Here is a 27,270-nt window from a genome sequence, read left to right on the forward strand (position 1 = left end):
ATCGGTTCATTCTGCCCCATTAGCAGATGGCAGGGCGAGGGCCACCATCCTCACAGCCTCCCACGAGCATCCATGAGTGTTCTGAGCCAGGCAGTACGGAATCAGGATCTGCGTTCCGGTCCTGGCTCCACCAGTCCGCACACCCTTATGAGCATGAGGGGCTGAGCTTGGTGCTGGGGAGAGTCCAGGGAAGTGTGCAGTCCTGGAAAAGCTGGGATAAGGACAATGCCTATAAAGGCCTGCTGAGCAGCAGAAAGGAGGCAGGGAGGGATCGGCTGGGAGCTGGAGTTAAGGCTCCAGTGTCCCCCAACCCACCCCCCTAACTTAACAATAACATCACGATATATACACACGAATAGCAAGTTACTCTGCGCAAAGAGTAATGTGCAGCCTTGTGTCAAGTGTTTCTTGTCTATGATCTCATGCATTGCTCATAACAAGCCTTTTGCTCCCATTTGTCAGATCAGGAAACTGAGGCTCGGCAAGGTTAAGTACGTTGTCCAAGGACGCCCTGCTGATTTAGTCTGACTCTCTGACTTTTATGCTAAGCCCTGTGCGTTTCCAGCTCCCGAGGGCCTGGCACAGTGCTGGGGGCTCAGGATGCAGGATGTGGTCTCCAAGTCACTAGTTGGGTCAGTCCCAGGCAGCATCCTTAGAAGCCATCTTTCTGTGCTCCTCCCAGCTCCTGGTTCGCACATGTTTATCGATCCTTTTATGCATGTAATGCAAATGGACACTTAATAATTTAGCAGAGTTAACAGTGCTGAAATATTAACAGGCTTTTCCCTTTTAATTAGCTGCTCAGAGAATGGCGGCTAGGGTCTGGGAGGAAGCTCGTGGGGCAGGCCCCTGGCCAGCTCCGCCTGGGTACCTTTCTTCCGGGGATGATGTTAGGGCATACCTCTCCAACAAACCACAGGCCATCAAACATGGACCTCTTGGGAAAATTAACCCTTTTGTGCTCTCCGCAGCAGGGCTTTGCTCTGCCTCCCCCTTGGCCCTGGCTGTCTGTGGCACTGGCTAACACCTGTCCTCTGTTCACCACCCAGGATGGACCATGGGACTTCTCCAAACCCAGGGGAGGCTCCAATTCAATACTGGGAAAAACCAGTCTGAAACAGTCTCCCTCAAACCACGCCATCTCCTCCGACCCCACCTTAATGCTGGTCGTCTTGAGGGACACCTGGCCTGGCTTAGTCAGTTGAAGCATCCAAGGTTTTGGATGGTTTTTGGCTCAGGTCATGATCTCAGGGTCGCAGGATGGAGCCCTGCACTGGGCTCTGCTCAGTGGGGAATCTGTTTGGGATTCTCTGTCTCTCTCCCCCACCCCTTGTGCTCTCACTCTCTCTCATTCTCTCTCAAATAAATATATCCTAAAAAAAAAAAAAAAAAAAAAAAGAATGCCAGTCATCTTGAAGGGAAGCCCCATCACACTCTACCCTACACACCTCTGGACATTCTCTCAGGTCATTAGACCTCAGTGCACACTGCGGTCTATCCTCCCTCTCCATCCTCCCTATCGCTCCTGGCCTTCCAGCCTTTCAAAGGACACACACAATTGCCTGTTTATTTGCCACTGAATCTTTGATTTGTTCTGCAGTATTTCCTAAGCACCTATTGTGTGACCTATTCTGCCCTCAGCACTGGGACGCAAGACAAAGTAACGCAGAGCCACCCTCAGTGAAGAACCGCTGTCCTCACTTTGCTGCAGATCCCATTAGTGTTTGCTCTCTACACCGGAGTCCTTTTCTTGCTCATCACAACCAAACCTGTATTCAGCCAACCTCCTCTTTGGCCACAGAAATCTCCCCAACCCCAGCACGGATATTTCTGACCTCCAAATACAAGGTGCTATCCCTGAATATGAGAGCAGCCACAACAGAAGGGTTGAGTGCTTGGGCTGCCACCCTATCACCACAACTAAACATAAAAACAGGCAGGGCCTGCTACTGTCTGCAGAGCCTGCTCCTATTTGCAGGAGCAGATACTGTTTTCAGAGCCTAGTACTGTTTGCAGAGCCTAGTACAGTTTGCAGAGCCCAACATTTTGGGCAGAGCCTGACCCTCTTGACAAGATTTCTCTGCCAGCAGTGGTGGCCAATCCATTGCCCAGGCCCAGGGAATGCCCAACACCCTCGCACCCACATCTGACTTCATCAGAAGGCACACAGTGTTTGAGAGTGCTCGGTGATACGCAGACTCTTCCTTGTCTATGGATTAGTAGAAGTCTAATGGGCACCCCACTAATGGAACTCTGGATGTTGGGACAAACCACCAAGAAAGTCCCCTACTTGGGGACTCTGAGGTGCCCTGGGAGAAGTTATAAGGGGCTTTCTCCCTCAGTCACAGAAGATCAGGATCAAAACTCTCAATGGTGAGGGCAGCTCTAACCAGTGCAGGCGGGACACTCACGGAAGACCAAGGAGAGGCACAAGCCCTAAATCTGGCACTGCTCGACCTGAAGCTTATGTGTTAGCCTGACGGGCAGCCCAGATGGTGTGGGATGAGGTGCAGGGGACAGGACTCTACTGCTCATTTCCCTACTGTTGGGCTAGTCATTCAGCCTCCTGAAGCCTCAGTTTCCTCAATCGGCAAATGGAGAAAAAAGACATCTCGGGCAGTAGTGGAAATAACTTCTGGGTTATGAGAATTAAATGAGATCGCTCACATCAGGTACATAACACAAGGACTGGTATCTCAGTAGGTACTTCATAAATTCGAGTCCCTTTTCCATTTGATAATATAGCCCTGGACCCTGTGGGAACCAGTTCAAAGAGCCTGCCAGAAGAAAATGTAACACTGGATGCAGAGGTCTACTTTGAGGGGGAACACCACAAGCTGTAATCTTGAGAGACCAGAACAGAAGAATAATCGCAGGAAGGAAAGGTCTCCCCAAGGGAACAGACAGGATGACGGTGGGAGAGAGAGGCTATCATCATCATGGCAGAGAATGGCTTCTAGAAGGCAGGACCTGAGCCTGCCTGGCTAAGGGATATGAGGCATACGAGGCCCACAGATATGGGGTCGCTCATGTAGTTTTCCTGCTTGGGTCCCATCTACCCAGCCCCACCAAGCTCTGCCAGTCCTGGGGACCCCATCACTGCCATTCCCTTGGCCCTGCACCCTGGCAGCAGCCCCAGACACTGATATGATCAAACCAGCCCACACTAAAGCGTAACTATGGACCCAAAGCCATGGGAGGCACGGGTCTGGTGTAGACACAGCCCGGGCATGGGGTTCTCATCCAGGAAGTTGCAGCAATTGCTCTGTGGCCTGGGGCAAGTCTTTTAACTCTCTGGTCTAGAGCCTCAGTTTCCTGACTATAAAATGGGCATAAATGCGCTCCCTATTGTAAGAGTTAAACACAGTATGAACGGAATCCACCAAGCACAAGTGCCCACTGCCTAGGAAATAGTCATGAAGTACAGTTCAAAGGGAGCAGAATAAAACCAGCTAGGTCTAGGCCCCCAACCCAGAAGAACGTAGAGCTTGGGCTAGTCCTACGCCGGGGAATGGAAAGCATCATGGCTTTGCTGAAGCAAAGAGCCCCCAAAGCCCCACCTGACCCCCAAACCCAAGTGGCTTCCTCCAAGCCCCATACAGATGAGACCCAACCTGGAAGCAGAGGCCACTGGCAGGGGCCTGGCCCCAGCTGGCTGTGGGCACTGAGGAGAGATGACAAGACTAAGGACACTGAACTGGGGCTCAGGTCGGGCTTTAGGGGCTCTTTGTGGGTCCCTCTGTGGGGACCCTGGGCCCACAGACAGAATGGGACAGTGGCAGGTGGGCAGGAATCCTTTCTAACCAAACCTGTAAGAACTGGTTGGAGGCCTCACTCCAGCACTTAACATGAGCAAACTCCCATTCTGCCCTATAAAAGAGAGGCCAACGATATGACGCTCATAGTGCCTCACTGAGAGGACATATCAGAAAGCTCCATATAAAACTGTAAAGTTCTGCTCAGATCAGGTGCTTATTAGGTGCCGAGAGACCCAAACGTGGTTTTAGGAGGCAAACTAGAATTTAAGAAACAAGCCATAACACACCTATTAAACCCAGGGAAATAAATTCAGAGGATTAAATCCACTGTGGCTGGGCTATGTGCAAAGCCAGCTCCAACTTTTTGTAACACGACCCGGCAGGGCGAAATGAGACCATAAAACTGTTCCTATCCTATGACCTATTAGGCAATCTCACTTTGGGGAATAGGCCCCAAGGAAATAATTTAAAAGGAAAAAGGAATTCACATAAGGATATTCACAGCCGAGCTATTTAGAAGCCGGAGAAACTGGCGTCTTCCCAGACTGTCCACATCAGAGAAATGGTGACCAAACCCCAGCGGGTCGACGCAGGAGGTACCCTGCAGCCATTAAAGTGACAAGGCTGAGGGCTCAGTCAATACCACGAGACGTGTGCAGGAGATAAAGTCGGCCAACAGCGCAGAACTGACGACTGTTTACCGCTATGTAAAAATGTATTGACAGGTATGAGAAGGGAATTTAGAATGAACAGTTAATGTTTGATGCTCATTGGGTTCCTTTTTTTTTCTTATGAGGTTGTTTAAGTGGGTAATAATAACAACCCTGAAAGCAAAATCAATCCTGTGGCTTGAGAGCAGGTGGGGCGTTAGACCCCCCCGGACTGAAGAGCAGGGAGGGGAGGACAGAGTTTCTAGAGAGCCCCCAAGGGCCCCACCCCCAAGGCATGTGTGGGTTTGGGGACCTCATCCCACCCAGCTGTGGGGTGGAATTAGAGGTACCACAACCTGACTGCATGAAACGTCTCGAAGCTACCTCCCCACAGTTCCCCCAGACCGGCTTTCACCCCCACTCAGCTCAGGAGGCAGCAGGAGGATTAGCTCCGAGGTTTAAAAAAATCAGGGAGCTGAGGTGTAAGGGCCTGATTCGCTCTCTGCCGCTCTCTGCATCCAGTGACCTCAGGAGGACAGCAGTCACCACCCCACCCGCCCCTGCAGCACCCCACGGTCCAAGAGCCATTCCTCACCCTCACCTTCATTAGTGAAGACACACTATCCCCTGCCATCAGCTGGAAACAGCCCGCCTTGGCTTCTCCCCTTCTTCCACACCCCACACCCAAGCCACCAGCAAGCCCTCTCAGCTGCCTTCAAAACTGATCCCCAATCCGACCCCTGTGATACAACCCCACTTTTAGCCATCACCATCTTCTGCCTGGATTTCTACAGCAGCCTCCTGAGAGAAACACCCTGCTTCCTCCCTTGCCCAGTACAGTCTTTTCTCCAGCAGAAACCAGATAAATCCCTTTACAACACTTCATCAGGCCCTGTCCTTCCTCTGCTCAAAACCCTGTAGTGTCTCCCATCTCAAGCAGAATCAAAGCCAACACTTTTTTAATAGGCTGTCACACCCCTGTCATTTGCTCCCATCCCCATCTTATGTTCTGTTCTACTGTCCCAAGCACTGTGGTCGCACTGCTCTCTCTGTTGTTCTTCAAGCAGACCAAGCCCACTCCTACCTCAGGGCCTTTGCACTTGCAGCTCCTGCTGCCGCATTATTCTGCCCCATATTTCCAGAACTCACTCCCTTACTTCCTTCAGCTGTGTTTTGAGGGAGACCTTCCTGGACCACCCTATTTCAGATAGCACGCCTGCCCCACTTCCACTACTTTCAATCCCTTTCCCTGCTTTGTGGGTTCTTCATAACACTCATCAACACCCTGCATATTAAACAGTCACTTATTCATTCTTTTTCTGTGTCCCTTTCAAAAGGCAAATACCTCTGAGAAGGAAAGCATGTTAAATTCCTGAAAAAGATAGTCAGTCTTTTCTTTCCAAGAGTCAGTGCAGGAAGCATCAAGTCGGGGAACATCTTTTCTTTAGCACTGGGTACATTTATAAATCAAGAAATGCAATACCTGCCCTCCTGTTAAGTATCCTCGTAATTTTTTTTTCTCTATCACTGAAGGGTTTCACTCCTTTTTTGGCTAAAACTTTAGAAATCACATAAGCAGCATGCACTGTAGAACCTGATTATAAGCTGAGCATCCCCCGAACAACTTGTAAATGATTTGGAACCCAGAGGTCAGGGAGAAAGGTGAAGGACTTGGGGAGGGAGGAAGCCAATAGGACCAGAATTCAATCACAGCCAGAGACAAAAAAGTCATTGCCCTTAGGAAGCTGCTGGGGGCTGAGGAGGTATGGGTGGGGGGCTGCCTCTAAGGACGAAAATGAGGTCTGGGAGAGGCAGGGGTGCAGCAAAGGCCTGAGTGTAAAACACACCTGTCTCCCAACCAGCAAAGTGGCTCACAGGGAATGTTCTGGCTATAAATTTCCCCGGGAGGAAGATGGCAGGAGGTCTGGAATTCTGCCATCTTTTCTCCGGGGCCAGGGTCTTGGTCTTGCTCCCTCTTTCCCCTAATAATGTGTCACATGCCGGTACCTAGAGCCCCACATGCTGCTTCTTTGGTGGCAGCCTCTGTGACCCACTAGCTCCCCCAGCCAGGCTCAGGCCCAGGTATCACTCACTTAGCTGGGCCGCCTCTGGACACTGACTCCCTGTGTGCCAGGCCCCATGCTAAGAATGGCTTTCCATGCACTCCCACTGCCTCTTCACCATAGCGCCCTCAGGAAGACGCTGAGACCTCTATCTTGTGCCCGGGGGAAGCTTGTGCGTGAGGCACAGAGCCTAACCTGCCCGAGATCACACAGCCAGGGAGTGGCTGAGGCAGAACCTGAACCCAGATCTGTGTCAGAACCCTCTACCCCTTCATGCCATATACTCCCACCTGGGAGAGATGATTATTCATCCACTTTGATATATTTAGTTGCTGGCTTCTGAAATTAGACCTTGGTGGTGTCATGGAGCCCGGCAAATCATGTGCGACAGCTGACCTCAGAGCTGCTAGTCACTGACACCTGGGTGTGAAGAACGTCTCTGGTTACTCCCCTTCCTGCGGGCACCAGTGCAAAAAAGGAAGGAAACAGAGGAGGGGGGTGGGTAGCTGTAGGACCATCGGCTGACCCTTCCCAGAATCCTCCTCTTCCGTTGCCATGGCGTCACCTCTTCAGAGGCCTGCACCCTGGAGGTGAGGGTGAGGTGGGGCCAAAGGGAGCTACCTGGAAAAAAGGGAGCTAGCCTGTTCATGGGGTCCCTCTGGAAAGATGCAGAGGCGTCAATCCTGAGACCCTCCATCACCAGGGCCACCCTCAGGTAGAAGGGAGAAGTGATTCTCAGGAGGAAGTGAGAAAGATAGAGCAGAAGGGGGTGAGGGAGGTGGCAGAAGGATCTGAAGTGTGGGGAAACCGAGGCACCCAAGGAAGCCTGGACCCTGCAAGGACTGGATACTTTATAGCACTAGCCCAGTGCCTAGCAAATATAAGTCCTTAACGAAGGTCAGTCAGAGCTGTCATTATTGTAAGTGCTCAGAGAGTTCGGAGCATGGTGGATCAGAGACCGGTGAGCCCCCCATTTGCTCAGACAGGAACGGAGCCTGAACACGGTACCAGGAAGATGCACTTGGGGCTTCTGGGATGGGGGGCTCGCCAACCCGGCACAGCAGCTTTTCCAAAGTGTCAGCTCCCCTCTGAGCCTGAGCAGTTCTGCTTCTGCAAGGCCGGCTGGGGAGGGCTTCAGGGGAAGAATAGACCCTCCTGCCACTCAGCCCAGCTGGGGCCACTGTCTGTGGGCCCAGCCCAGCCCAGCCCCCATCCTGGCACGGGCGCAGTGGGTGAGCGCACGCCTGGCACAGGCCCCAGTGCCCGGGAGAGAGGCTCCGAGCAGGCGGCTTTGTATTTTGTGAAAACCAAATCCACAACTGAGCTCTCCAGCCAAGCCGGGCCTGCTGGGAAGGCTGGCGGGCCTCTCTTCCCGTCCCCCTGCTGGGGCCCACCCTCCCCTCCTCAACCCCCACCCCAGGAACCATGGGGAGCACCAGCTGCCACCCCGGCTGGCATGGGGGGCCGAGGGAGACCAGCCTGGGCCCAGCTCTGGTGAGCCAGGGTTCACCCCCCACCACCCTGACCCCCTTCCTGCCTAGAATAAATTGGAATACAAATCAGAGGGAAACGCTTTCCTCTGTTTGAACAAATTGCTATGGATTCCTCCCTGTCTCAGGTCAGGGCTCGCAATGGGGGATATTTTCACTCGCCGACTGCTAATAGACTCAGGAGAAGCTGCTGGATCGATGGAGGCCGGGGAAAATTAGCCAGGAGCTCCAGGCCAGCCTCAGCCTGCCCCTGGCCCCCACTTCAGGTCTCCTAGAAGTGGGGGTTGGGGGGCACAGCCATAACCCAGGCTGGACATAAGCACTGGGCTGACGGCCCAGGGTGCTGGATAACCATTTCTGTCCCCCGCCTGGGAACCAAGGGCTGCCTGGAGTAGCAGGGGGATAAAGGTGGACCCAGAGAAGGGCCCCCAAACAGATCTGCAGTCTCCCCACAGGTAACACACTTGGCCCCCTGTGCAGAGGGGGGCAGGTTCTTGGATACATAACCATGCATTCACACACCTTCAGCATGGGTACACCCTCGTATATTTATGGGTACACAAAAAAATACAAACGGAGTACACATGCACAGTATAGAGAGAATGGTGGGGGGTGTTCCAGCTCTTATCGAGGTACCCAGTGGGAGCAGCTTATCACGTTGTCAATGGTCCTACACACACACACACACACACACACACACACTGATCACCAGAACTCCCACCCCATCACCTCCTTTTGCCTCTCAGTCTGGCTCTCTAGAGCCACTCCTCTGACACCTGCCCCAGCTCCCCCAGAAGGAGGGGGAGGAGACTGGGAGGGAGGCAGCCCACACAGGCCCTGGACAGCCTCACAGCCCCTGCTCATTCAGCCCCTGAGAAAGTAAGGAAATGAGTCAGGAGTGTGGAGGCTTTGGGCACACTCAGGACAGAACCCCCCTGGCACTGCCGAGGCCACTGTGACAGCGGGCAGTGCCAGGGGGCCATGTCCATCTGGGGGAACTAGGGGAGGCAAGAGGGGAGGGGAGAGCCCACTGCAGCCTCTGAACACCCCAGAAGGAGGTGGAATGGCTTGATCACGAGAAAACCACTCATGTCTGCGGCTGGCTGCCCTAGCCCACATGAAACCCCACACACAAACACACACACACATACACATGCGCACACACTCCCCTCAGTAAATCAGAGCCCAGATCTCGCTTGGGAGAGATGTAGGAAAGAAGGATGCATTCACTGGCAAACAAGAGTAATGCTAGTAGCTTGGCGTGTCCCTGCCTCTGGCCACTGGTTTCTGCCTCTGAAAACTGACCAGTTAGGGACAGCTGACCTCTTAGCTCATTATCTCTGACCTTCCATGATTCTAAGCAGGGCTCCCTATTTGCTGTGTGGCCTGAAGATTTCTCTTGCCCCTTCTTGGCTTCAGGTTTCTCTCCCAACAAATGATTAGATCTGCCCTAAGATGCCTGCTGGCTCTGACTCTAGGAGTCGGTAATTCTATATCATCTCTTTGTCTCGCTCTCTGCTGTATCTTCAGCACCTAGAACAGTGTCTGGCACATAGGAGGCACTCAATAAATATTTGATGGATTAATTCATCTCAGGTAGGTAACGAACCGACACAAAAATTCACAACAGACTAAGGTGCTTTGATGTGGATCCATACGGCCCAGGGACATTCAAGGGTGCAGGCTAGCCTAGTCATTGCCCATAGGAGGAGGTTTTGTTCCTGGAGAAGGAAGTGAACAGAATGCCATCAACCCTATTACAACCACATGGCATTCTGCCTGCAGAGAGCTAGTCTCGGAGGTTGTCCCCACCTTTTTCTTAGCTTTGAATTCAGCAGTTGGGGAGCTAAAGATCAGGCCTCTCATAGCAATGCCTGAAAGACCCATAGACTCCAAGTCTGTCCTCAGTGATCCCCCAACCCCACCCTTCCCAAGGCCGAGGCCCCCTCCATCCCTCAGGGAGAGCCTGGGTTCTATCGGGAAGGTCTTGGGGAAGGTGATGTGCTGGGGCTCCGGTCACAGAATCCAAGAAAGTAAATGAGCAGTTCACAGATCTGATGGCCACAGGGAGACTTTGCAGACTGGAGTCAGGGCTTATACAGAAGACAAGACCTTAGAACAAAGAGCTCAGCCAAACAGGCTGGGTCTGGAAAAGCAAGGTGGATGGCTTAGGCAGGATATATAGCACAAGCTGTCGGTGGTGCCTGCCACCCCTGTGCTGCCCCCACCCCAACCACTTGATTGCACACTGGCCAGAAGCTGCTTCTCTCTGCCTGAGGCTGTCTCCGGTCAATAGAGCTTATACAGCATGTGGACTGGGCTGTAAGTACCAAGAAATTTATATCCCCAGAATAGCCCTCAGCTGACAACAGGAGCTAGTGTATATATGCCCCAGCTCCTTCACCATGGTGGGAGAACTCCAGGGTGTTTACGGTGTCCCAGGTGTCCACAATGGGACATGGTGTTGACTGGCTTGACCACGCACCTTTTCAGGGTTCCCTTTGCTTCCCTGTCTTACATCTCCATTTCCCCACCAGAGATTTCCAGGCTCACCTGTCAAATAAATGGCCTCATTGGGCTTCTCATCCCAAGGTCTGCTGCTGGAGAACCCAAACAAAGACTGTGAGTCCAAACCCATTCTGATCATCATGATGTCCACTATTAGATCTCTCACATGGCCCTGATCCAGAGCCCTCATATTGCTTAACAATCACACCCACAAACATCACATAACTGACCGTGGCCCCCAGCCACGACCCGTTACTTTCTTGGAAACTTCCTTGCCTGAATACCAACACTTCAAGATCCAACTCATCTCATCAACTGACCTAGGCCACTGGCAAAAGGCCTGAGTGCTGCCAGGTATTCCCAGAGTGACCTTCTGGTAACAGTGTCCGTGTTTCTGCTTGTTAATAACTCTAAGGTGGGCCTTAGACAGTATGACAGGGATGTTGGACCTGGTGGGGCCTGGCAGCAACTTCCAGTTCACACTGCCAAGCCAGCTGCCTCTTCTACCCACAAAGGCGGGCCTCCTTGAGATTTCCATTAAGGGCTTCCAACATCTAAGCCAGAGTCCTGAGCACAGACCAAGCCCCGGATCCTATAGTTCAGATACAAAAAGGCCTGGGAATAGACAAAGGGTTCAGAGAGGAGTGCAGGGTGGGGGAGATTATAAAGGTTTGGCTATAGAAGAGCTTATAAATGCCATGTGGACATGTCCTGGCTTCTCCTGAACCTAGAAAGGTGATACTGGAGAACAAGCAAGATCTAGCTATGGAGGGGTGCCTGGGTGGCTCAGTGGGTTAAAGCCTCTACCTTCAGCTCAGGTCATGATCTCAGGGTCCTGGGTTAGAGCCCGGCATCAGGCTCTCGGCTCAGCGGGGAGCCTGCTTCCTCCTCTCTCTCTGCCTGCCTCTCTGCCTGGTTGTGATCTCTCTCTGTCAAATAAATAAAATATTTTATTAAAAAAAAAAAAGATATAGCTATAGAGTCCCTTCACATGGCTTTTAACTTCAGTCTTGACTCCTAATTGCTATGTGACCTCGACAAGCCCCTTACCCTCACTGGTCTCAGTTTCTTCCTGCACTGAATCTCAAAGATAAGCTTCTGGGTCACTTAAGGTCACTGGATGGAAGCAGAGCTCACACCTTACTATGTCCCCATCTCATAGCTTTCCCTCTGTCTACCCTGTGGCCTTATTCCAGAAAGGACAGGGAAGTCAGGCCTTGCCACCTCCAGTGTGCTTTGTGAGCCTATGTATTTTACTGGGAGTTAAAGTGACTTCCGCCAAGGTCTCCCCACATTTCACTGAAACCCTAGAACCAGACACAGGTACATGAGGCCACCGGAATCCAGCTCCCTACCTCTACCCTCCTGGTGTCTTAAGAATCACATATGGGAAAAATCTCAGGGCCAAACAGATGTTCAAGGTCAGCTCAGAGGCCTTAGCTCCTGAATCTTTCTGTTAGAGAGTATGTTATGGCAAGTTGAAACAAGGTCAGACAATGAGAAGTTCCCAGAAACAAGGACCAGAAAGACACTGAGCAAACAGCAGTGTGGTAGACTGGTCTCCGGTGGGTGTGAATCCGACAGGAAGATGAGCTAGATTGTCATTTCTATAGTACAGTCCCCAGCTTTCAGTATGGACTGCCAGTTTCTGGTCTAAAAATCAGAAAGATCCTCAGAGCTCTTCTGTGGCTATGACTCAAAGAAGCCACCTGCTAGTGGAAAGGGGTATCAAGCAGCAGAAATGAACAAACTCGGGCAAGCCTGAATGGTGGGGGGAAGGGGAGGGAACAAGTGCAGATGGGAAGCAGGACCCCTCATGAATGTCTGTCTCTTTCCTGTGCCTCTCGGTCTTCTCTGAGGATCCTTCTGGGCAACCTCAGAGCAGCCAGAGCTGCCCACCCCACCTGAGCCAGGCTGGCAGGGAAGGGTGAGAGCAGCGTTCACATCCATCTAAATCCTTTCTCATTTCAAGAAATGCCAACTGGCCCTGAGGTGGGGATTTGTTCTAAAGACTATTCATTACCTACCCAATATCCATTCTCCCCTTCTAACCAAACCTCATGTTTTCTTGAGTGAGAATGTGCCCTTCTAAAAGTCTACATTTCTCAGCCTCCCTTGCAGCTGAAACTAACCAATGAGATGTATGCAGAAGTCATTGGGAGGGGGCTCCTGGAAAAGTTATTTAACAGAAGCTGACTCACCAGGTAGGCCCACCCTTTTAAATATTTCTCCCTTCCTCCTGCCTGGAATGTGTCGTGATTGCTAAGCCCCAGCAGCCCTTTGGCAACAATGAGGCAAAAATGCTCTATGGCTGGAGTTCTTTAAAAATACATTTATATACTGATGCCTGGTTCTCACTCCCAGACATTCTGATTTAATTGGTATGAGGTATGACATAGGCATTGGGCTTTTTAAACACTCACCGGATAATTCTAACATGTGGCAGCGTTTGAAAAGTACCACTCTTCAGAAGGAGAGCAGAGGAATAAGATGGAAGGAGTCTGGATCTCTAGTGACCAAGGAGTCACCATAGCAGTCATGGAGAGCCTACCTCTCGACTTAAGAAGGTCAACTTTCATTTGTTGGAGGCTCTGTAGTCGGGTCTTGTTTCTGGCAACAGAATGTGATGTTTATCTGATAGAGGACCAAAGGTCCTCACGCTGTTCCCATCAGCCAACCCGTCTTCCACAACACAGGTTAGGGAACAAAAAAATGACCAGATGCTGCCCTCAGGAACCTCACACGTGGGAAAGCAGGCTGACACTAGGGTTGGCACGAAGCAGGCTTGAATTCAAATCCTTATTCCACTACGTACTAACTGTATAGCCTTGGACAAGTCACTCAAGCTTCTGCACCTAGAAAATGAGGGCTTTGGAAAAGACTATATTCTCCCGTCTCCCTGTGAGCTCCTTGGAGGCAGGGGACCTTCACCTCTGCAGCCTCAGCACCCACCACCCATCCAGACACCTAGCAGATACTCTAATATTAAATATTTGCTTGGTTTACACTGAATGGCTGTGATGTGGTCCAGCTTTGAAATTTTCATTTTCTCTAAACCAAAAAGAGAAGAGGATAAACAACAGGGCAACATTTCAAAATGGTAACAGAATTTACCTACTGAAAATCAATGAAAACAGTTTCTGGGGCAGTGTCTTTCTGGCTCTCTAGACTCAGGACTGGAAATCCCCCGGTGTTAAGCAGGGGGAGGGGCCGGTCTCCCGTGACCTGGACTTGCCAGGTAGAACTATTAAACTAGAAAGCTTCCCTGCTCATCATTTACAAAATAACAAGCATGGGTGGTGGTGGTTGTTTTTGTGGTTGTTTTTAAAGACCCCAGGGTCCAGATGAGCTTGACAAAAACAAAGCTTGGGCGGTGACCTGAAAAACCCAGAAATGCCCTCAGAAAGCCCAAGGGAAGAAGACATCTGTTTGGGCCTGACACATTCGGATGCCTGGTCTACACCAGCTGTGCCCAAGAATCAAACCGAGAGCTCTTTACAACCGCAGCTGCCTTGATGCCACCTGCAGAGTCTCTGATTCCAGAGGTCTGGGGGTGGAGCCAGGCATCTGTCGTTGGAAAAGCTCTCCAGGTGGTTCTGACATGCCCCTGGGGTTGAGAACCACCTCTCTACACAACTTCCAACCCTCCCGATAATCAACGTCTATTTCAGCTGACTTTCTGGTGCTGGAAAGGAACCAACAGGAGCCTGGGGTGGAATTTGCAAAGCTGGCCAAGCAGCACCCTCCTGCTTGCCCAAGGCACTGCCCACCGATGGGGCTCACTCCCCCCTGCAGCCCCAGCTTCCCGAAGGCAGAAGGCCAGGTCTGGGGAGCAGACACTGCTGTGCAGGCCCTCCCTAGCCTGCCACGTTTCTCAAAAGTGCAGCCTGCACCTCCCTTTTCCACACGCCACCCACTCCTGGGGCTCCCCTACCATCTGCCTGCCACCCCCTCTGCTCTCAGGAAACAGAGTCCCCAGAGTTTGCCTGAGATCTTACAGAAGGTTATTACTGTTGGGCTACTCTGGAATCCCAAGAGGCCGGCATGCCCGAACCAGCCTTCCAGAGAGGGAAACTGAGGCTCAGAGGCGAAGCTCCTGGGCCAGAGTCCCACCCAGGCCCTCCAACCCAAGCCATTTGAATCCAGAGTCTCTCCTGGGTGCCTTTGGTATTCAAAGAGCAACGTGGACCAGTGGCATGGGCAGCATGCAGGAGCTGGTTAGACGCGCAGACTCTCCGCCTAGCCCCGGATCCACTGAATCAGCATCTGTGTTTTCATAAAGTCCCCAGAGGAGTCCTGCTGGATCTCAGGGAGCCCTGCTCAGGCTTCAGCTGCCTAGCTGCCAAACCCCCAGTCCCCAGACGGCCCTTGCTCACTCTCCTCCTCCACCTCGGCTCCCACCGACTCCATCCCCGCTCACTTTCCGGTCCCTGACCCCTCTTGGGTCTCCTCCTACCTCCCTGATGCTACCCACTCTGTTTCTTCTCAGGCCTCCCACACCCCAGGGTGCTGGTCTCAGCCCAGTGCCCCTCACTCCGCTCTCTCCGCCCTGGTGGTTTCAGTCCATTCACGATTTCGGCCCACATGGTTCTGTGCACAGAAAACCAGATGTGCAAACCTCCCTCTCACCTGAGCATGAACCCTTAGGTCTATTTACCCCACTAGCATCTCTTCCAAACATCCCACACCGGGATCCCATGAAGTTCAAAACTGCACTGGCATTGTCGTTAAAAGAAAATGATGCACTGAGGCCTGGCTGAGAGCCGAGCGCGGCTCTCGGGGCCTCCCAGGCTGTCTCACTGCCTGCTTGTCACAAACCCACGCAGTGGGTTCGGCTGTCTCTATACGACAAGCAGAAAAGCCATGCCTTAGACAGCTGAGGTAACTTCTCGGGCTCTCGTGGCCAGTGCAGGGCAGAGCTGGGGTTCCCACCTGGTTTCTTACCCAGAAGTCCCAGCTCTTAACTACATCACCCCCTTGCCACAGACTTGCCTGACTCCCAAGGCCTTTGCTGTACCTCACCGCCATGGTGCCAGGGCCATCTTCAGCCCCAGATCTTGCCTACGCTCTTCCAGAAGCACTTGTGGAAGTTAATGATTGTATCATTTCATTTCTTGCCTTTTTCAACAATCTCTAAGAGGATCCCTTCCCCCACGCCCAACCCCCTACATCTATTCTCTCCAGGGCAGCCAGGGATTCTAAAAGGTGTCAGTTCATGTCCCTCTCCTGCTCAAAACCCTCCTGCTCAAAACCCTCCCCTCATCTCTCAGAATACAAGCCAACATCCTTGCATAGCCTTCAAGACTGCCGACAATCTGGCCCCACTAACCCCCTAACTCTGTCCTTCTGGTCTCCCCATCGCTCACTGGGCTCCAGCCATCCAGGACGCCTCCTTGCTGCTAACCAGGCCAGGCATGCTTCCACTCCACAGTCTTCGCCCTGGCTCTTCCCCTCCTGGAATATACGTCCTGCAGACACCCACTGGGCCTCCTCCTCCCTCAGCCTCTTCAGATGTCTGTTCAGGAGGCCTCCCAGCCACTGTATTTCACCTTGAACTGCAGTTGACCACTCCTTGTCCCCTTGGCTCCTTTACCCTTTTCCACCTCGCCCATCACCATACGATGCATTATAGACTTGTTCCTTGTTTACTGTTTGTCTCTCCTCGGTTTGAATGCAACGCTCAGAGACTAAGAGCTTGCTTCTCCCGCCAAACATCTCAAATGTTCCATCCAGAGCCTTCAATCACATGATTGCTGAAATACCACAGTCTTTGTACCCACTCCCTCCTGCCCTTCCTCCCCGCCACCACCCGGGATCAAGTTCTCCCTATGGTTTCCCCGGGACAACGGCAGGACCTCCTGGCCAGTTGCCCTCCTCCTGGTCATATCCTCTTTAATACACACACAGCTAGCTGCACAACGGCCTGAGGGCTGGCGCCCGTCAGCCCATTTCTCTGCTCAAGACCTTCCTGGCAGCTTCTCCCACACACCCAGGATTCCAGCCTACTCCACCCAAGCACAGGCTCTGATTCAGCTCTGGGTTTGAGCCCAGTTCTGTCACTTGGACCAGCGACTTCATCTTCCTGAGTCCTCAGTTTACTTTTTGGTAAAAGGGGCTGATGATGACTCACTCACGAGGTGGTGGTGAGGATTAAAGACAATACACATTTGTGATCTCAGCCTGGGCAGGAAACATGAGCAGTTGTTATTATCATTCCTTCTCTGTTCCAGCTCTAACTGCCCATTCCATTTCAGTCTCTGCTCCAGCCCGAAGGAGTGACTCACTACTCCCCACACACACCAGGGTCTTTATCCTCCATATGCCTTTGCCACAACGAGCCCTCCGCCTGCAATGTCCTTCTCAGCCCTTACTTCTGTTTGCCAAGCCAGTTCAAATGCCCCCTTCACGAGGCCTTGCGAGCAACTTCCTTCCCCTTTGAACTCCCAGTTCTTCATCTGCCCTTAGCCAAGATCATCAGGAACCATCTTGTATGTAACTCCCTCCCCTTCTCCTTGAGGGCAGAACCTCCCTTTTTCCTATCACCAAATCAGAGAGTCCCCTGGGATGGAGTCTCAGAGCCACTTCTTACCAGCTGGCTAACCTTGAGCAGGTCACTTAAAGTCTTGGAGCCTCCATTTCCTCTGCTCTTAAATAGGGACAAGAGGACCTGCTGTACTGACCTCTCAGAACTTTACGGGAATCAAAGGAGGCAGCGGCATGGAAACAGTGAGGAAGGCAGACGGCATTTACACGCCTATAAGGGACCGATTGTTGTTAAAACCGAGTCTGAGTCTTTGCACAAAAGGCTGCCTAGAAGAACCATCACCAGATGCATGGCGGGGCTTCGAGTTTTACTTCCTTATAATTGTACATATTCTCTGATTGTTACATGTTACTCTTTGACTTGGGGAAAAGAGATGTCATTGTTTAAAAAGGATTCCTCTGTGTTAAGCATTGCTCTCGCCTCCCCGATCAGCAACGAAATGCCATCCCGCCCTTCATACCCAGCTCCCGCCACGGGCAGAGGGGTGTCTGCAAAGCAGAGTCTTCTAAGAAGGGGAGGAAGACGAAGAACAGGGGCCACACCCCAGGTTCACAAAGAGGCAGCTCTGCAAGGACAACGGTCCCTGCTCAGCACAAAGCCCCACCTGGGCAGAGTCCCACAGAGCTGAGCCCCTCCACAGAGCTCTCCTGTGGCAGAGGGTGCAGAAAGTGTGGCTTTGGCCACAGCCAAGTGCCATGGGACACTGGGTGGAGGTGGAAGTGTAGGGAGTCCAGATCTTCAGTAGGCCCTAGGGACCCCCCCCATGGACCCCAAGCTGAGTAAATGGAACTCTCATCCCACTGGGAGGCTTGAGGCCCAGGGAGCCCCAGGAAGGCAATGTGGTGGCCAAGCCCTCCCCCTGCTGGCCACATCTGGAGTGGCAGTGCCAGACGCAAAGGGCAGCGTCCCCAGGCTGCTGCACTAACTCCCCTGCACCTGGAGCGAGTTGGGCTCTGATGTCCAGAGGATGGTAGGGGGCAGGGCAAGGCTCTGCCAGGACCGAGAGACCTGAGGTCTTACCTCCCAAACCCCCTGTGTTGCAGGGGCATCTACTGACCCACCATGGAGATGGAAGGCAGGTGGTGGATGGGCTGGGGTGGGGGGTGGGCTGGGGTGGGACCTAGAGTAGTCATGGGGGGAAGGCAGGGAGATGGCCAAGAGGGGTCCTCCATACTTCAGCCTGTCCCACTCCTCCCAGGCCCACCCATGCCTGCCGGGCAGCTGGAGAAGCCAGGGCTGCTACCACTGCCCGGATTTCCACTCCCGCCCCCAGATATTGATTTCCTGCATCATTCATTTGCTGGGCCTTGGCGGCTGTGATTAGCTCCCTCCATTCTCCCTCCGGAGCACCCCCTCACCCCACCCCGCCTGTTCCTCCCTGTTCTAGCAAAGCAGAGCTCATACCAGGCTCTAAATGAGGCTTTGCCACCCTGCCCCAGCAACTCACAGCCAAGCCTGGCCAATTACAGGTGGGCCCTTGGCATGGCCCCAGCATACCCTCTCAGGAGTGGTTTCCTGGGTAATAGCGTCCTCTCTAACCACCCCCTCACCAGAGCCCCCACCACATCAGGAAACACAGATTCCCAGCCTGCAGGGTGGAATGGGACATCATGCCAACCTTGACCTGAAGTGGGGCCCTCCAGCCAGCTCCTGCAGAGCCCTCAGGCTGGCTCAGCAGGCAGCAACAACTTCATTGGGTGAAGGGGGAGACGGAGGGGGGCGGGGAGACAGTGCTAGCAAGGCAAACAAACCAGCCTCTTTTGCGGGCACAAGGCCCTGTCTCTCGCTCATGCAATTTCTATAACTGGGAAGGAAGAAGAACAGAGGTTTGAACCTTCTTGAGGACATTTAGAAAACTCTAAGCCTTCTGTTAACCCTAACAAAATTTTTCAATGCCATGCCTTCTCCAGGGGGAGAGTTAAATACGGACAGCCAATCTCAAGGCATGTGGCAGAAACTCTAGTAAAAAAAAATCCCAAGTGCCCACACCCAGATCAACACCCAGAAGACGGCACTGGGAGACCCACTTCCTGAAATTCCTTCTGTGCACCCCTCAGAAGAGGGGGAAAAAACCTGACTTGATAATTCTGTAAGCTATGTTGCTCTTGTCAAATTATTCAACATCTGTCTTCATGTTCCCACAAAAATTAGCATAGGATAGTAGTTTCTGATGACACCTTTGGTGAAATATTTTGACTTCCACCAGTAAGTTGCAAACAACCTGTCTTAAGGATAATGTCAATTCCTACTCTTGAATATTAAATAATCCAGGGGTTTGTTGTGTTTCTGTAAGAGAGAGGAATCCCACCGACCTGCCCTGGCTAGAAGTCCGGCAGCTAGGTGAGGAAAGGAAGCTGGGATGGAGGAGAGGGTGATTTCTGATGCTATCCACATACTGGGGACTCCTCCTCCATCACCTGGTGACTGACTCTGCCCCAGAAGTAGGCCTCTGGGGCCAGCCCAACCCCCTCACGAGCCAGAAAACAAATTACAGGATCCACCATGGAGCCAGGAGATTGGGAGGCAGGGAGGGACGAGGGGATCGGCTCCAAATGGACCATCTGGTCCAGTTTGTGGCTGCTAGAGCATCTGCGCCCCAAAGAAGAAGGGAAGCCACCTGGCCAGACTGAGCACACCTCCCCAGCCCAACAGCAGAGCTCAGGGCCAGCAAGAGGACCCTCAGCAGGAAGCGGAGTATAGGTACTGGGTACTGGCCTCCTGCCAGCCTCAACAGAGACCCACAGCCCAGGCTAGATCCTGCCGGCTTTGCCCTCCACGTCCTCCTGTTCTTCCTCCTGCTCCTCAGTTTAGCTGTTCAACTTCCCTGTTAATCTGGCCCTCCTTCAGCCACACCGGCGCTCCCCAGGACACACTGCGATTTTTTGTGCCTTTTCTTGTGCTCCCGGGCTATCGGCTTCTTTTCTCTTCTCCCTGAGGCCCCCTAGGCTGCCACCCTAGGGCTCTGGGACTTTTCCTAAGCAGAGACCCTCAGAATGTGTCCCACTACCCTGCTGGAAAACATACTAGACTGACTTTTTGGGGGGAAAGAATTTCAAAAATCATTTCCTCAACCTCCCCCCAACCATGGCCCTTCATTCCTGCAGCAAATGTTTGCCCAGCTTCTCTGCGTGCCCGATGCCATGTTGGATGCCAGGATACAATGAGGGACACAAATGATCACTCCTCACCCCACACTCTACTCTTCCTCGAGTTGCTTCATCTGCTTTGGACAGAGAGGGAAATTGGGGGGGCAGAAGAACTACGGGCCTACAATAGTTCCCCCTTCTGCTGAGTCTGGCCAAAGCTTCTAGCATCACAAAGAACTCAGAGCCTCTTGCCATCTTCCTTCTCACACTAGATCCTCACCTCTCTCCATCAACCTCAATGAAGACAGACCTCCACTCTGCAATTCCCCTGAGGCCCCAAGCTTCTCCGGAGCCAACACCCCAAAGGCGCTGTCACCCCAGGACCCAGGGTTGGCCCCAGTACACCCAGCTCACCTTGATTTGTTCCGGTGGACAGCAACGAAAAGAGAGACTCAGGCACATGAGGGAGGAGAAACTACAGAAAATAGGGGGCAGATAAACCAAAGGCTAAATCCTCACCCCAGGGCCTCTGAAATCAGGGCCCACAGACACCACCAACCCTATGCCTCCCATCCCTCCCCCCTCCCCACCCTCATTGCTAGGGTTTCCAGGCTAGGCTCACAGGAGCTTCCTCTACACGGCCCTGTGCAGCCCTGGAGAAGGCTGGATGCTGGAGGGGATGGAGGAGAGGGATGGCCAGGAAATAGGTTGGCCCGATCTCACCCAAGGGCACTTGGAGGGAGTAGCAGAGTAGAGGATAGAAAGCAGGGTATAGTGGTCTCTGTCACTCTCAGAGCCCCTGGGGTGTGGGGAGCAGGAGGCAAAGGCCTCAGTGACATCTCTCCTTAGGCCAGCTCTTGAGGCAATGAGGCTATGAGGAACCCTTGGGGAGAAAGAAGATAGAGGACCCCTGCCCCCCAAGTCCCAGGTGTCTTCCTTTGCCTTGGGGAGGCCTCTGGCGCCAGCTCAGTGGCCTCCTCCCTACAATTCCCCCCTTCCATTCCCCACTTCCCCCCTCCTCCCCCTTCCCTCTTCTGGCCTCTGTAAAGGGCCAGGCAGTAAGAGACACACAAACTAATTAAGAAGCAGAATTTGGCCAGATGCCTGGGCCTGCCTCCCCAGGGAATTAAGCCCAAGCCAGCTAACTGTGCAGGGCAGGGAGCATGTCACCTCCTAGACACCCCTCAGGACACCCCTGTCTCTGGGAGGCACAGCAGAGCCAGGCACCCCCCAGAAGGGAGCATTTAGCATCAGCATCTGAGGCTGGCATCTGCGGGGGGGGGGGGGGGGCAAGGGAGCACGATGGGGGGGGGCAGCTGGGGGGACACTGCCTCTGCCTCCACGCCCACAGAACAGGTCAAACTCTTCCCTGATCTAAAGAACAATCAGGCCCTGGGGAAGAGGAACAGGGACCTCTCCCCACCCCAGCTACGCAGGATTACAAAGTGACCCACATGGACACCCTGCAGTCAGGAGAAGGCAAAGTAAGGGCCACTGAGCCCCGAGGCGGGCTTTTTTTGTGTATAAGGTCAAGGTACTGAAGGCTGCTAGAACTCAGAGGGAGGGGTTCCTGAGAGGGGAGAGCTCTGGGCCATCGTGAACAGATGATGCCCGCTCTCGGGACCTTTCCCCAGGGAACACTCTCTGGAGAGACAGGAGAAGGGACACCCAGCCGGAGTCCCATAAACGCCGGACAACGGGGGCGTAGGGACGCAGGAGCAGGGCTGCGTGGCAGGAGGCAGAGTTTGAACACGTAGCCGGATCGGTGCGTGCCGTGTTTGCGTTTCCCGGGGACGGTGGCTGAATGTGTCCGTGTGTGCACTCGGGGAGAAGGAAGGTGGGGCTGGGGTTTTGTAGCTGGGAACCGGGGACAGGAAGAACTGGCTCAGGCTAGATTTGAAAAACGGATGCCGGGTTTTAGGCGCCCAATCCGGGGGATGCTGGCATCCGCTCCTGCCGTCAAGAAGCGAGTGAAAAGAAGCGAAGCCTCAGCGAGAGCGGGGAAGGCGAGCCCGCCGCCCGGCCGCGGCACCGGCAGCCAGCTCACCCGCCAGCCGTGCACAACTCCAGATCGTGCATCGCTTGGCTTCTACTCCGGAGGCCGAGCCAGGGTAGGACTAGGTTTCCGTGCAAGTCGCTGCCCCAGGCCCGGGTTTGGGGTCTGGTGGGATCTCCCGAGCCGACTGGGTGCTCTCAAGGGTTCCGAGTCACTCCTGCCCCAGGCAAGGTTTGGGGAAGTGGCCACCTCCCCCTGGCATCCCCGGCTTCACGCCAGACCCAACGACCCGTCTCCGTGCTCCGAAACAGCTAGCTCGATCTCACGCCCAGAGAAGGGCGGGGACCCGGGCATCCACTCCAGAGTCCGAGCCGGGGTCCCCACCAAACCCCGGCAGCGCGCACTTTGCGCTTCTTGCAAAGTTTCCGCGCGGTGCTAAGCCCGCTTAGAGCGGGACGCGGGCTCTTACCGTAGACTCCTTGTCCCCGGCAGTGGAAGGGGATCAGCGCCAGAAGTAGAAGGCAGGTCACCTCCATCTTCACGGCCGGTGCTTCATCCCCGCGAGGCGGCGCAGCCCGAGAGGTGGCGGGGGGCGCATCCGCCGGGGCCCCGCGATGCCCCCTGCGTCCCCCCTTCCCCCGAGAGGTGACGGAGGGGGCGGCGGCGGCAACGGAGACCAGGAGACTGAGGAGGCGGCGGTGGCGGCGGCGGCGGCGACCCGGGTTTCTCCTCCCGCGGGGCCGCTGCCCGCGTGGGGACGCAGGGGGCGCTGGCCCGGCCCCGGGTGCCCTGGCGCGCCCGGCTCAGCAGCCAGCGCCCCGGCCCGAGGAGCCCGGCGGCCGATCCGCCCCGGGTCCCCAGGGCTGTCTTTTCCGTGTGCTGGGCGCCAGGAACCCCTCTGCGGCGGCGGGGACTCTTCGATCCAACAGGCCACCGACGACTGACAAACTTGTCGTTTCCCCGCCCAGGGGACGCCCCTCCGCGGAGCGGGGACGGGAAGGCCGGGGCTTCGTTCGGGGTTAATCCGCTGTCTCCAGTCCTGCGGCGGGTGCTGGGGTCTCAGAAGCCCGACCCAGGGGGGCCAGGTTGGGCGCCCTCCCGGAGGCGAAGGAGCCCCGGCCCCGGCCCTCCTGAGCGGGGGAGCAGCGCTGGCTGGGTTCGGCCGAGGGGCGAGAGCCACGGGTCCCCAGGTCCGGGAAGTTAACCGAGCCACCGAGGAAGCCTGGGGAGGAATCGCGCCCCGGCGCTCCGCGGGAATCAGGAAAGCAATTCCAGCCAAGAGAGACCCCAGAAAGCGGGGAAAGGAGGAAAGTTTGAGTCGTTTGAAAAATACTCGCGCTCTCCGCGAGGCCGGGGCTGCGGCGCGGGCGCCGCTCGCCGCCTCCGCTCGCCGCGCTTAGCTCCCGCCGTCTGGCCGCGGCCGTGGCGCTCCCGGGCTCGATGCTCTCCGGAGAGCGGGGCTGCGCCGCGCCCCAAGTTGGTCGTCCCCGCCCCCGCCCGGCGGCCTCGGCCGGTGGGGGCCCCGAGCGGGCGGGGCCGGGCCGGGCTCCCGGGCGCGGCGGCCGCTGGGCTCGGGGCCGCGGGAGCGCTCCGTTCGCTCCGCAACTTGGGCTTCGCTGTGCTGCTTTTTCCCCCCTCGGAGCTTTTCATTCCGCGCTCCCCCCGCCTCCCTCCCTCCCTCCTCCCTCCTCCTCGCGTCTCCGCGTTCGGTCTCTCGCTCTCCCACCCTTTGTCGCTCGCTCTCCTGTTTGATTCCCCTCCAGTTAAAAAAGGGAGCCAATTAAAGGCAGCCCAGCTCGCCCGGCCCAGCCTCTGTCCAATTTCCTCGCCTCCCCCAGGACCAATTAGAGAAAACAAAACAGGGCTGGGGGAAGCAGACTGCCTGCTTTCTTCTCTCTCCTCTCTCTCTCTCTGTGCCCCTCCCCCTTCTCTCCCTCTCTCCGCACCCCCACCCCACCCCCCCGGCAGGAAAATGTCAGAAAGCAGAAATGGATCCATCTATCCCGAGGACAGTGGCGGAGGGACGTGGGTTTCGGCGCGGGCTCTGCAGCCGCGCGGTCGCACGCTCGCTCTTCGCCCGCCCTTGCATACCCAGATTGGCTGTTGAGCCGGGTGCACCGATTCCAGTATGCTCGCGGGGCAAGCACTGCCGTTCGCCCCGGGGACCGAAGCCTGCGGGGCACTGCACACTTTGTAAATGTTTTGCACTTTTGGTGGTCGGAACTGAAGCGGGGGTCGGAGGGAAAGGCCACGGGCCCGCGTCTTCTGGGGTCCTGCAGGCGCGTGAGCCGGCCGCCTGCTGTCGGTCTGCAGGGCTGTCTGCGCGGCCCCGGAGTCCCTCCGCCGCCGGCCGAGCCCCCGCCCCTTTCCAGACAGCCTCAGCCTCTCCCAGCGCAGGGCGTGGGGGCCACCGCCACAGCAGCTGGCGGAGCCGGGGGCGGAGAGCTCGCGCTTACAGCTCCTGCCCTTGCCTCGGCCCACAGGTTGCCAACAGGTTTGTCCGCAGGACCCAGCTGCCGGATCTCCCCCCTAGGCCACCCACATTCTCCCCGGCTCGCCCCTCTCTCTGCCCCCCCATCCTGCCCGTCCTTAGGACCTCAGGCGCCCCCAAGCGCCCCAGGGGCGCACTCTCTTCCGGCAGCCAAGCCCAGCGGCCGGTTCCAGCAGCGGAGGTCAGGCACTCCGGAACTCCGCTACCTCACCCTGACTCCTGGAGCAGGGTTGGGAGGGCTCTCCTCCCAAAGGCCAGCGGGGAGGAGGCGTAGGCTGGGAAGCCAGGCGGGCTGCCTCGCCTGCGCCTCGGATCGCGTCCCCCAACCCCGGTCCTGCTAATCTCACCTGCTCCACCTGTCGCTGTTATTTATCTCGGCTTGTGCGCAAGGACTGTATTAGGGCGGCCCGTGGGATCGCGGGCAATCGCTGCGGCTAACAAGCGAGGAGATTATTAACCCTGCTTCCCCCACTCCCCGGAACTGTTCAGTATCTGTGCTGTGATGGTGGTTCCACGACTCTATGCGTTTCCCAAAACTCAAAGAACTTACACCAAAAAATATTTCATTTTCAACATGTAAATTAAAAGAAATTTTTTAAAAATAATAATAAAACCCACCCCATCCCAGGCCCATTTCCTGCTCGGTGCCTCCTCCCAGGCAGCAGTGGGAGGTGTTGGGAGAAATGACAGGCCTTCATGGTGGTGGTGGGGGGGGTGCCATCCGTTGACACCTTCTCGGTTCCCTTTCTGTCGATCCTGGGAAGTCCGAAAACAGCTGAAGAATCTTATTCGCCAGCCCACCTCCAACTGATTGCTCCTTCTTCATCCCCTCCCCCCTTTTTCTCCTTCCTTTCCTGTGGATTCAAGGCTGAATAAGGCGATCCGATTTAGTGCCGGGCACCCAACAGATGCTAGTTGGAGATTTGTTAAATAAATGGATGAATGATGCCCATCGTAGGCCAGATACCACAGACCCAGGATACCCTCAGTGCAGCCAGCCTTCCTACTCCCCACCCCACAACCATTACCTGGAGGCGAAAAATCCATTTTCTGCTCCACCGGGCTACAGAGCTTTGAGGCCACTTCCCACCTACCTCCCCCACCCATTCTAAAAAGGAAATGGCACCAATCGAGGGTATGGTGATGACTATTTTCTTTTATTGTTATCTTCTTCCCACAGTTCAAAAATTCCTAGAAATCGTCACTGCCTCCAGGAAGCTCTCAGGGAGTGATCACAATGATTCCTGCTCTCCTTGGCTTTGCCCATTCTGAACTGAAGGAGCACAGGTCCAAGCCAGAGGAGACTGCCTTCCTGTTTTCCAGTCAGCTGGTCCAGCCCCCCAAACAGCAGTTAATCACTCCTCTTTGGCTTTGGGTTGTTTTACTGAGGGACAGGGAACCCCACTGACTCAGATGATGTACTCTGGAGTTTGAACACATACACTGGCTTGAAGGAGAGAGAAGACTCATTGTCAGGGAGAGAACAGGAGGAGGGGGGAGCCAGGCTGGGATTGAACATTCGCTGTAGAAAATTCACTTGTGACTACTCTGCAGCTAACTGTATGCAATTTAAGTACCTTGACAGCCTGTTTATGTTGCCTGTAAATTCAGCCATCTCCTACCCCAAGTGTGCCCGGCCTGCTGCCTCTGACACAGCCCTGGGTCTGACAAGGAGAGGCAACCAGGGAGAAAGAAAAAAGCACTAGACTTGGAAGCCATCAGTTCTATGTTCCACTTGTAATCTTTCTAGGCCTCCGTTTCCCTAGCTGTAAAGTGAGTAGGATCCCTATCCCACAGAGTGGTTGTGAGACGTAAGAATAATAATAACAGGGGCGCCTGGGTAGCTCAGTGGGTTAAGCCGCTGCCTTCGGCTCAGGTCATGATCTCAGGGTCCTGGGATCGAGTCCCGCATCGGGCTCTCTGCTCGTCAGGGAGCCTGCTTCCCTCTCTCTCTCTCTCTCTGCCTGCCTCTCCATCTACTTGTGATTTCTCTCTGTCAAATAAATAAATAAAATCTTTTAAAAAAAAAAAAGGAATAATAATAACAGCTGATCCCACAGGCCAGGTACTGTTCTAAACCCTTCGTGTGAATAACTAATCCTCATAACAACTATGGGAGATGGGACTGTTATTCTCATAGGATAACATAGAATAATTTAGTGACTTACATAGTTCCTAAATGGCTTTGACCTAGGTAGCTTGTCTCCTTGACCTTGTTTTTTCCCACTATTCTATCCTGATGATACGTAAGGACCTGGGTGCCTGTAAATGTTTTCACAACAAGTGTTTCCTATTCTTTTCACACACACAGAATTCACTGGCATTCAAATTGAGCTGTTGGGGGGGGGGGAGGGTGACACATGAACTCTAGACCCCTAAACCTGAAGCTGACTGAGGCTGGGCTGCCTGGAGACTCGGTGATTGGCACCTGATTGCCAACTCCTGGCTTCCACCCAAGATACTCTAAGAAAAGCCCTATTCTTTTGTCCCTGAGAAAACCCAACCTTTGGCCTCCAAGACGTTTCAGGAACTAGCTGCTGATGAGGGGGTGGGTGTGACATGCCAGGGAACCCAGGAACCCCAGACCTTGGCTAGGCAGGGCAGCTGAGGGTTTTTGTTGTGAGAACTCCTTATAAGAAAGCTCCCCCATCTCTTGCCTGAGGGAACTCAGAATCTGGGAGTAG

The 27,270-nt window shown here is 54.5% G+C and overlaps 1 protein-coding gene across 3 annotated transcripts in view; it reads right to left on the bottom strand.

Moving 5' to 3' along the window:
- MDGA1 (MAM domain containing glycosylphosphatidylinositol anchor 1) overlaps window positions 1-22,693 on the bottom strand; it is a 58,045-nt gene extending 35,352 nt beyond the window's left edge. For all 3 annotated transcript variants that reach the window (XM_059177839.1, XM_059177837.1, XM_059177838.1), the window contains exon 1: window positions 22,565-22,693. In XM_059177839.1, coding sequence (XP_059033822.1) covers window positions 22,565-22,631 — 67 coding nt within the window. In that variant the 5' untranslated portion in view covers window positions 22,632-22,693. The remainder of the gene's footprint in view (window positions 1-22,564) is intronic.
- Window positions 22,694-27,270: the final 4,577 nt, after the last annotated feature.

This window comes from Mustela lutreola, chromosome 6 (assembly GCF_030435805.1).
Source record: "Mustela lutreola isolate mMusLut2 chromosome 6, mMusLut2.pri, whole genome shotgun sequence".
Classification (NCBI taxonomy): domain Eukaryota; kingdom Metazoa; phylum Chordata; class Mammalia; order Carnivora; family Mustelidae; genus Mustela; species Mustela lutreola.